Source organism: Miniopterus natalensis, chromosome 3 (genome assembly GCF_054644295.1).
Source record: "Miniopterus natalensis isolate mMinNat1 chromosome 3, mMinNat1.hap1, whole genome shotgun sequence".
NCBI classification, from domain to species: Eukaryota; Metazoa; Chordata; class Mammalia; order Chiroptera; family Miniopteridae; genus Miniopterus; species Miniopterus natalensis.
This window is the reverse complement of record NC_142083.1, coordinates 88,299,758-88,310,584: the sequence shown is the minus strand read 5'-3', so window position 1 is coordinate 88,310,584 and position 10,827 is coordinate 88,299,758. Positions and strand designations below refer to the sequence as shown.

The 10,827-nt window shown below is 49.2% G+C and overlaps 1 protein-coding gene across 2 annotated transcripts in view; it reads right to left on the bottom strand.

Annotated features, from left to right (window-relative positions):
* Window positions 1-5,270: 5,270 nt before the first annotated feature.
* Window positions 5,271-10,827, bottom strand: part of USP7 (ubiquitin specific peptidase 7) — a 59,795-nt gene continuing 54,238 nt past the window's right edge. For both annotated transcript variants that reach the window (XM_087815654.1, XM_016199391.2), the window contains 8 exons: window positions 10,391-10,499; window positions 10,219-10,296; window positions 9,104-9,204; window positions 8,233-8,332; window positions 7,488-7,607; window positions 7,210-7,281; window positions 6,997-7,087; window positions 5,271-6,592 (listed from right to left, as the gene is read on the bottom strand). In XM_087815654.1, coding sequence (XP_087671780.1) covers window positions 6,486-6,592; window positions 6,997-7,087; window positions 7,210-7,281; window positions 7,488-7,607; window positions 8,233-8,332; window positions 9,104-9,204; window positions 10,219-10,296; window positions 10,391-10,499 — 778 coding nt within the window. In that variant the 3' untranslated portion in view covers window positions 5,271-6,485. The remainder of the gene's footprint in view (window positions 6,593-6,996; window positions 7,088-7,209; window positions 7,282-7,487; window positions 7,608-8,232; window positions 8,333-9,103; window positions 9,205-10,218; window positions 10,297-10,390; window positions 10,500-10,827) is intronic.

Below are 10,827 nucleotides of genomic sequence, written 5' to 3'. Positions count from 1 at the left end.
GTGGACACTCAACTGGCTGGGCTAATTCTTAAAATTCCCTCACAGCTACAGCACAGTGGCTATCCTATCCTGTACAGCAGAGGCGACTATGCGGGAACTTGGCAGCAGCTTAGAACGCTACAGGCCCAAGTTGGCTTAGGAACGGGGTCCCTTGTAGGTAAAATGGGGTTTCCCTGGGGATGAGGTCAGTTGTGAGTATGGTAAGGAAAACCTGGGGCACACCTGAGGGACATTTGGCAAAGTACAAAAAAAAAAAAAAAAAAAGGATCCCACCCATCTTTTCAATTAAAATGAACTTCATCGAGAAGGGAAGTGAGAGCATTAGGGGCCGAAGAGAGTAACAGGAAGGGCCTGTGAAGTTCATTTCATTCATTAAAGTGAGGCAGGTGGTTGGCTGCAATGCTCACCGCTGCCCAGGAGAGCAGTGCTCCCCCACCCAGCATATACAGATGCCAGGGTTCCAGGTCCAGGAATCAGACCAGCAGCTGGAAACTCACGCTGTCTACCCAACGCGAATGCGGGGCAGCAGCAAGGTGAAGCACAGCGGCAGGAAGATGCGCACGTGTCTGCTTGTCTGTGCGTGGGTGCCTGTCCCTGCGTCCGCGTGTAGGGCTGAAGTCATGGAGGCATCGGAGCATCACGGTGGCCTCTTTTCAAGCCGTCTTCGGCAGGCAGACACGTTCCTGGAAACCTAACCCCGTGAGGGGAGCGCTACTCTGCCCACACCTGTTGTGACCGCTGTGTTGCACCAGCCAGGGAGCTGGTCACATCAGCCACAAAGGAGGATGACAGATACCTCTGCATCTGAGTATCAGCCCTGCAAAGATGCCCCTGCAGCTGCCCCTCTGCCATCCCCCACACTCCCAGATGCCCTGGAGAACCAGGTGAGCACCAGCTTCCGAGTAGGCACTAGCTGTGAGAACGAGTCCCAATTTCCACATCCAAACAGAGACCCATTTTAGCGAGATTTTGGGATTTCAGTAGAAGGTGAAGCATCTGACAAACCAGGCCCCCAGTTCCTGGGAACCCAACCCCTCATATATCATAAAGCAGGGCAGAGTAGTGTCAAATGAACCCAGGGAGACAGAAAGGCCTCAGGTCCGCAAGACAGGGCTCTGTGGTTAAAGGCAAGACCACGCCGTCTCAAACACGGTTATCGCTGAAAGGGAGAGCGAGTCACGGCGGCCAGGATGGGCCCACCAGCCACCATCCAGAGAAAGAAGTCTTTTTTTTTACGTTTTTATTGATTTTACAGAGAGAACAGGAAGGGGGAGAGAAACATCACTGATTGGCTGCCTCCTGCACGCCCCCTACGGGGATCAAGCCTGCAACCTGGGCATGTGCCCTAACCAGGAATTAAGCCAGTGACCTCTTAGTGGTTGGGCCGAGGCTCAACCACTAAACCACACTGGCTGGACCAGACACAGAAGTCTTGACCTGGGACTTGACCAACCACTGGTTGGGAGGGGTCCACCCCTCTGCAGAGGTGCCCAGGCTTTGCGGATTAGTCACAGGGCATGCCTGGCTCTGCCAAGAGGATACGGCTGGACCAGATATATCCGAAGAGCTTGACTCAAGGCTGGTGACTGATCCCATGTTCACAAGGCAACTTGCTTGTTTTGACTTGGATCCCGACAGCTCCACAGACACAGCATTTAGTCCCATGACAGTGACCACCACAGCAAGCGCAGGGCCACGGCAGCACATCTGAGCTCTGCCCGCTGTGGAGCTGGTGTCCCAAGGTCCTCCCTTCACTCACCTGGCTCAGACCCCACTGCACCTTCCACAGGGACCCATCTGGCCCAGGCAGCAACCTTGCGTGAGCCATGGACCAATCCCCAGGCCTTTCTGATTAGACTGCTCAGTGTTAAGAAAAAGTCGTTTGTTGACTTGTAAATATTGGGAAAGTTGCACTGAAAATCCAGACTTTTCAGCTTCTTTAAAAACTCTGAAGGTCCAGCTGCATAGGGCCCACACTCAGTAACCGTCACACTGAACGTGTCTCTGCGGCCCAGTATCCCAGGTGACCTTACTCACTGTCTTGGGCACCAGGGCCTAAACCACTGTTTCCACTTCTTAAGTCTTTTAGTGTCTGAGGCCTGGTCCCAGGGCAGCCTTGGTTCTCCTGTCCCAGGATCTCACTGTAGAACCAGTCTGAGGTGCATGGGGGGCCAGCCTTTCTCCTTGCACACACCTTTCTCTAAAGGTTGACTTGGCTTCTCCATGCCCAAGTTTGTCTCTGCACCACTGGGCGCTGCCAGGAGTGTAGCCTGGACGGCATGTCCTGGAGGGCCCAGGGCTCAGAGGGAGACAGTTCTTGCAGCTCCCACCTAAAGGGGGACAGACCTCCTTCCACCCCGAGGGCTAGCTGGGGCACCTGGGAGGCAGGATGGCATGTGGCGATGAGGTTTTCAAGGCCAGCTCTGCACTTAGCAAGCCCCCCAAGAGCCCAGCTGGGCTGCTCAGCCTGTGTCCTGGTATCTCTGGGCCGCCTAGATGCCTCACCAGGAACTGATATGCAGTGCTCAGCAGTGAGTTGTTTGAGGACTGAAGACTTCTGACTCATGGCCAAAGGCAAGACAGGACAGGCCTTGCCTTCGTTATCACGGGAGCACAGAGAAGGGTGTGGTGCTGGCCTCCCAGTCCAGCACTGTTCAGTGGCTGGTGAGCAGGTCACAGCCTGGGATACCTCCTGCCCATTTCCAGTGGTGGTCACCTTAAGTCAAGCCCATGTTGTGTGGACAGAGGCAAGGAAGCAGCAATGCCTGGCAGGATGAAGGCAGGGAGGGGCCATGGTTGTATAGACTGTCACGCCCCCATCTCATGCCTGTGAGTGGACGCAGCTGACCCTGAACCTCTCTGCCACCCCCACGATCCACTGCAATGCCGACTGCAGAAAGGAGTCGGGGAGGGCTGAGGGCGCCCACTCCACTGGTGGGGAAGGGGACAGGCCAGCATCACTTGCTGAGTTGGGCTTCACAGGGGCTCAGCATGTAGGTTTTTCTCTCCATTTTATTGTGACATTTTTAAACACAAATTAAACTTAGCAGGATCTTGGGGTCAACACCCATATGCCCACTATGGATCCATTCATTGATGGTTCTTAGCCTCCTGGTGGGTCAGTGGTCCCTTGGAGCTGACGTGCACGTGCCCTACCTCTGGAACCTGCAGACACAACTTTGCCCAGACCACTCTCCTAAAGGCCCCAACGAACGGCTCCAAGGCCTCATTCTAAGTCAGCACAAGCCCCCCACCCCACCCTGAATGGCAAGGAACAGGGAACCTGGGAGCTTGGTCTTTATCTTTGCTTCCATCCAGTAAGTGAACACTCCGGAAGTCTTTGCTAATGAAAAGGTCAGAAAAGCTAGAGCCCCACTGCTCTAGTGTTTTCCATATCAACTCCACTGCTAATCACTGTAACAAACCAGTGAGGAACATTTGGTCACAGTGGCTTTTCCCAATAGGGAAGGCATTAGCCACATGTGGCAGCTTGAAGCTGTTTTAGCCACATATGGCTCATGGTCTACTGCATGGGGTGGTGCAAATGAAGCCGCTGTGGCAGACTGGACAGAGCCAGGTCACAACAAACTGCCGATGGCCAGACACGCCACTCAGTGGCCCACAAACACGAGGTGTGGCTCTAACTGGGCAGTACTTGTGCATGTTTTCAGGGAGGGGCAAGGCTGGCTCCAAGGTCACTCTGACGCACTTTCTCCCTAATGGGCCACCCTCCCAATCAGACCGCTGCAGCCAGCCAGGGGTCCCCCACAGGCGCTCCTTTTCTGTCTAGCCCAGGGGTCGGCGAACTCTGACTTTTGCCTGTTTTATAAAAGAAGTGCGACCAGCTCGGCCTCACCCCTCCACTGAAGTGTGGTCTGCAGCCGCGTTCCGGCTCCAGTGGCAAAGTTGTGGTCCCGAGACGACCATGAGGCCCACAAGGCCAAAGCTTATCACACACTCAGCTGCACGGGTGGTTTCAAACTGGAGGCTTTGGTGAACTACTAGAAACCTCAACCCCACGCACCACCCACACCATGAGCACCTGCCTCAAAACAAGGCATGGAGAGGCAGCAGGAGGAAAGCCCAGGATAAGGCCTTGCTTAGGAAGAGAGGGCTCTGGACACAGCTTGTTCTCACTGCTGTCACAAAATTGTGGCCCAGGGTCACCACTGAGGCCCCTAGTCACAGGGCACTCTGCAGCGGATGCTTCTTGTGCACAGCGTTATACGCCAAAGCCACCCCCACTGGTGTGGTACAGGCTCAGGGTTTAAAACATTAATATGGTAATACTTGCAAACACGTGCCCCACTTCTTGCTAGATGTGGTGGTCCCCACACTGGACGAGCAAGGACACTGGGAAGTGCTCTGGGAGCTGCTGTTACACAGACGGCGATGACAGGCCCTGTTCCCTACCCTGCATGCTCCTTAAATTTTAAAATGCGAGTTTCTTCCACCACACTTCTGTCTACACGGGACTGGGCCCCTCTTCCCACCACACTATGGCTGCCAGGGACCCACTGTTCTAGGGACTCAGACCTCCATCACAAGACAGTGACACCAAAGAGGACGGGACCTCCTCAGGGCTCAGAGTGAGCTGACTGAAAGGCAGTTTGTTCCCATCCCTGTCCCCGAAACTGTTTTATGAACTTGATGCCGTAACTGGGAGTGGATGGAAAAGAAACGCAGCACATGTCATCCACATGGCAGAATGTTTTTGTAAAGTCATTCATTTAATAATTTCAGGGAGACTTCTGTCTCAATTACCTAAGACTATAACCTACTCTCAGCCAAAAAAAGCCAAAACAAAAACTTGAAGTTCTTTAAAAGACTGAGGGGAGGGTGGTCCACACACTGGCCGAGGGCAGCTCTGGGGTGTGAAAGCACACGTCACAGCGGAACCGGACCGGAGTCACAGGGCACAGCCCAGCCTGGAGCCCAGGAACAGCACATGGGGTGAAGACACAAGGCCGCTGAGGACGGCCATGGCCACTGGCATACCAGCGCCCCTCCCACCATTTCAGTAATATTTCCAGCCATTTTATTTGTACATGGTTCCCACCTGGAAAGCCTTTTATTCCTTAAGCTTAAATGAGACTAGTAAAAGGCAAAAAAAAAAAAAAAAAAAGAGAAAGAAGCCAGAATTGTACATCAGCAATATTGAAATTAGAAGGGAAGTATCTCGGTAAAACCTTGTTATAAATGAAAAGGTTTCCCAAGCCTCTTTCTGGAGAGGGCAGAAATCTTCCTCAATTTCCACGTCACTCACTGAATTATAATTTTAATAGAAAATTTTATTCAACATACAACATTTTCCAGCAAAAAGGCAATATACAGGAAGAGTTGGTGTACACCGCTGCTACAGAAACAAACAAAAGATACTGAAAAGAATGAAAAATAAGTGTGATCTGCTGATTCTATTTTACTGCACTCAAAACTAGACACGCAGCTGGCATTAGCTCCAAATAAAAGGTCGGGACTGAAATAAAACTACACACAATGAGTATCAACATCAGTGAGTCACCTGTAGATTCATTCACCCAACAGAAAGTCACCTCCTCCCAGCAGTAAATTGTACATGTTCATTCATTAAATATACAATTTCATTTTCCCTGTTTTTTTTTTCTTTTAACTTTTTTACAAAGTCAACAGCTTACTACCACTAGTGAGCATGCCCTCTTTGCTAAAAAGGCTCTCTTTTGCTCCATCTGTTCCATCTGAAGGAGATTCTATAATTTTCACCTGCTTGAAAGAACTCTTGAGATCAGTAAGTCTGCCGAAGGCAGCAGAATACACCTTAATTGTAATTAACAGTGCTTTCCACTTAATAAAAGACCCCAGAAGGTCTGTCAGACTGTCCTCAGTGCACCCACTTTGCCAATGGGCTGCAGAACAGTAGTGGCTGACAGAAGTGAGACAAGTTTATTAAAAAGACCCAGGCAGCTGGGGAGAGAACCGAGGAAGGGGCGACAGGACACGCAGTGAAGGAAAGAGCGCTATTTATTAGCTTGTGAGTTTCTCTGTTTTGCCTTTACAGATGCACAAAAGGCCATTGAAAGTATAACTGAAGGAAATACGTCAGATGAGCCTAAACATAAGACTTACTAGCTGCGGGGTGGTGATCGGGACCCCAGAGGCAGCCAGGCAGCTTATGCCAACTAGACACAGACCAGAGACCGTTGCCAGTGCCACGCGTCCCACTAACCTCTTCTCCCCGTTATGCTGACAGTTGCCTTGCATTGTGGTTACCATAAAATAACTCTCATTGGCATCCAAGCTTTATAAAAACACCTTCATTTTGCTCAAAAAGGGCAGTCAATAGATACAGAGAAGCCAAACTGAACAGCCTCAACAAAATAAAATTAACACCAGCAGCAAATCCTCTTGCTGAAGACTTCGGCTAGAGCGCACGTGTACCAAAGTTCTCGCTGTTAAAAAGGGGCACACACCCACACGCGGTCCTCGCCTTGCACACACGGGTGAGGAAGTCAGTTATGGATTTTAATGGCCTTTTCAAGGTAAGTGTAGCGACTTCTCTTTGGGGCTTTGTTGAAGTGGTCGAGCCCTAGCCATGGCCGAGGGTGAGACATGTTACCTGGTAGGGAGAGAGGGGCGATGAGACCACAGAGCAAGTACCGGAACCCCACGCCAGGAGTGGTCAAAGTGACCACAGGAGCAGAGATGCCAGGTGTGGGTTCAGTGAGGCTGGGGCTTCTGAGCTGCGCACACCTGGAGCCAAGGGCACCCACACCCTGACCGAATGTCTTGGTGGCTTTGACGTGCAGCACGGTCAGAGCCAGCCAGCATGTTTTAATCCTTAAGAGAATTCGTGGATTACAGGCTGCTGTTCCTATTACAAATGAGCCAAGCAAGCCCAGGCCGCCTGTTGTAGGAATGCGAGAGGTGGCAATCAACCCAGGGCTCTCCACCTCCACCTACTTACCACTTGCTTATTAGACTTAACCCGATACGGAAGGAAAGCAGTGGGAGGGCTCTTACCAGGCTGAGGTTCAAAGTCTTTCAAGTTTACTTCGTACTCATCTTCATTTATGTACTGGTGCCGGCCCATCATCACAATGGCAAATTTAAACTAAAAGACAAAAATGAAAACTCCTCCATCAACTGGGGGTGTCTCTGGCAACGTCTAGGCCGCTTCCTAGTCAAGCCTCCAGCATGCTGCTCGCTGTCACTGGGCGTCCAGGAAGTGCGTACCTTCTCAAACTCCTTCTCCTGGATGTCTAGCAGACACTGAATCCGCTTCATGACTTCTTTGAAATGCTCGCCCTGCGAACAGGAAAGGACACGAGCGCTCACGCACCTGTGCTGCACCATGGCAGCGGCTCATGGCCCACAGGGATGGCACTGAAGCCCACGGTCTGCCCACAGAGGCAGGAAAGCAGATTTAGCAATGCTGATCCAAAAGGGGGGGAGGGGGGTGAGGCTTCACGGTTTGACATGTGATGCTCAACCTTTTACCCAGAAAACCTCACCTGGTGTATCCTCAGCAAAAATGGGATTCCAAATGTCCCGAACACCTCCTTGTGAAAATGTGCCACCGTGATCAGCATTTCATTCTCCTTGTCTATGTCCACCTGGTCCAAAGGTATTTCCTGGGGGCACATTGAAACAGGGAGCTTAATAAAGCACCTGATGCAGATAAAATGCCACGCTTTAATTCTGAACTGCTCCTGCAATGAGGAAGTTAGCTCATATTTTTGCCAAAATGCCATGTTTGGGTGTTGTTAGAATGGTAAGAGCTCAGAGCAGGAAAAATATAAGTTTTTAAGGAAAATTCTGGGTTTTAAGACACTAGATAATGGGTTTTTCTAGTTACTGTGGGAATTTCAGCAACTCTAGAAACCAAAGGGGACCCATTTTCTGAATAGATTTGTCTGGTGGCCAATATTTAAAATTAATTTCTAAGTACAAACTATGTATGATTCTTCTTATATGAGGTACCTAGTGTAGTCAAATTCAGATAAAGTAGAGTGGTGGTTGCCAGGGACTGGCGGAGGGAGACTGTTAATGGGTACGGAGTTTTCGTTAGGAAGGCAACGGATGGTGGTGACAAGTGCTCAAGTGTGAATGTACTTAATGCCATTGGGCTGTGCACTTAAAATGGTAAAGTTTAAGTTACGTATATTTTATCACAATAAGACAATCCAACGTGGCTGACAGCTGCCCCACCCACCAAGGGCTCAGAGCTTTCACTGGTGCCAAGAATGGGGCAGTTACCTCTATTCGAAATGTTCTACTTGTCGCAGGAGATAAACATTCTAATAGCTCATCTTCTTGGTGCACACCAATAATTTTGTAGCTTACAATTTCTAGCAGCCTGTACAAAACAGGATGAAAGTGGAAGATATAAATTCATGTGAAAACAGACTGACAAATTGTTTTATTATAAAGCTATCAAGATTTGCTTGTCTTCTTTCTTCTTAAAAGATCTGAAATGTCCAAAGCAGGCACTCACAGAAGCAGACACAATACTGGCCAGGTGGCCCTGAGCGAGCAATTCGAGGAGCATGACCTGCAAGCCTCAGTGAGCCGAGTCTCCCGGAGCTGGTGAATCTCCCGCCAGTCCCACACAGAGAATAAAGGGCTCCTTCTTTTATTAATATTAGAGGGAAAAACACTCTGGGAGCCAATAGCCACAAGGGCTGTTTTGTCCTGAAGCTGATTATGAAGAGACATAAGAAAAGCACCCAGCTCTCTGAAATAAAAACCGATCATCATGCCTGAGGCTTCTGCCCACAGCATGACTGCTGGCTACACAAATCAGCAGTAGCCCAGTTTCTCAAACACAATCAGCGCAGCTTTTTCCAGTTTCAGTTATCATTCTATTGGAATCCTATCCTCCTGCTTGGCTCTTCTACCTGAAGCGCACATTTTTACTATAGGTTGTTAGCATCAGGAGACTGGAAGGGAAGGAGGAAAAAGGGCTTAACTGTGAAATATTTAAAAACTGCTGCAAAAGATGGGCTGAGAGATGAGTCTGGCAACAATGCACAGGGCTCTGGCTGTGCTCAATTCCCACTCACACACTGAGAGTCTGGGGCTGGTACCAACCAACTCCCGCCGCCTTAGGGCTCCAGGAAATACTTGCCTAAGTTTCCCTGATGCCTTCTCCCCAAGCTCTACAGCCTTTTTACATTCTTCTAACAGGTCCCGGACACACCCGTGCTTGTCTGGATATAGTGTTATTTCCTAAGAAATGACAAGATGAAATAAATGCTTTAAAGAAAACATAAAGAGTCTGTTACAGCAAACCAGTTTTGCTTGGAGAAAAAACGGCAACAGAAGTCCTCAACTGTGTCTAGGTCCCCAGGACGCCCTCACTTACATTCCCGCCATGAAGGCCCTGATGTGTGAGCTCACTCAGATGATCTGCCCAAACCTGAGACTCACGAAGTACTGAGGGGACTTAGGAAATGCCACTTTCTGGACACCTGAAACCTATAACTTTATTAACCAGTGTCACCCCAATAGATCCAATAAAAGAAAACAAACAAAAAATGCCACTTTGATGCAAAAAGTTGCCATTTCCACGGCAGCTTCTCAGGAAATGGTCCCCCTGGAAGATCTACAAGCCTTTCCGATTCTCAGCAGAGAGAGGCTAATTAGTCTAGACCGTAACCAGAGAAGACCTTTACAATTTCAGTGTGATCAGCTCCACATAGGTGTAAATGTCTGTGGCATGTGGCTCAAATTTCCCCTCAAAACTGGCAGAGCAAGAAAGGTGAAAAAGACTTGCAATCCCAGGCAGTACAGATGTTCTAGAAGAACCACACAGCTGGACATGACTGCTGTGTGCAACAAGCATGACACTGGAGTGGCCCATGTTAATAACTTCCGATGTGTGTGCCCAGCACAGTCAGTGTCTGCTCACTCACAGAGGCCAGACATGGTTTGAGAAAAATGCTGCCCTGGGCCAAGCAGCAGTGCACTAACTTAAGATGGACACGTCAATAAGAAAAGAGTTCCTGGAGGGTTCAGGCAGATGATATTGTTATTTTTCCCCCAGGGCTCGGAGGTAGTGCAGGAGGACACAAAGCTCACTGCCATGCCCAGGTTCTCAAACTCTGGGCCCAGGGGCCACTAACACGCTATCACCCATTGTGCTTTATTTTGTTGTTTTAGTTTTCAAGGTCTGGGGAGACAAACACTATAGACAAGCTCCAATAAAAATAAAAATTCACACCATTAAAAAAAAAAACTTACCTCTTCCCTAAATTGGCTGTTTAACCATATACACTTAAAACTTCGCCTGTTTTCAAAGTCTGTGATTTTCATCTTAAGCTATTAAAAAAAGAGAGGCTTGTTTTAGATGTGCTTCCACAAAAACCCAAGGCTTCTCTGTATTACCCATGGGCACATTAATTTGGACTCGTACCTGCTGATAGTAAAGTTTCTTAGGTTGTCTAGGCTTGAAGAACTGTAGAAGATCTCTTAAAGTACCTTCATAATTATGCCTAAGAGGATTACCTGGGCCGTCCCTATAACTACACAAGAAAACAGCATATAAGTAAATGACTTGTTTATCCGCCGGAAACAAATATCTTTGAGTGAGCAGAAAAGCAAACCACTGGCCTTGCACCTAGATTTGAAATTGGGGCCTGGCACAGGGTTCCACTCTAACGCTATTTCCCAAGTCCTAAGTCCCCCTGGCTGTCACACCTGAACGCTCTCTGCAATAGTAACACGGCATACCTAAGTCTGGCTGGGGTGGACCCAGCTGGACACAAGGGAGTGGGGAGGTGATGTGTTTATTGATGATGTATCTAAAGTAAGTCTGACTGTAGATGAGGCAGCCAATTATTTTGATATCTT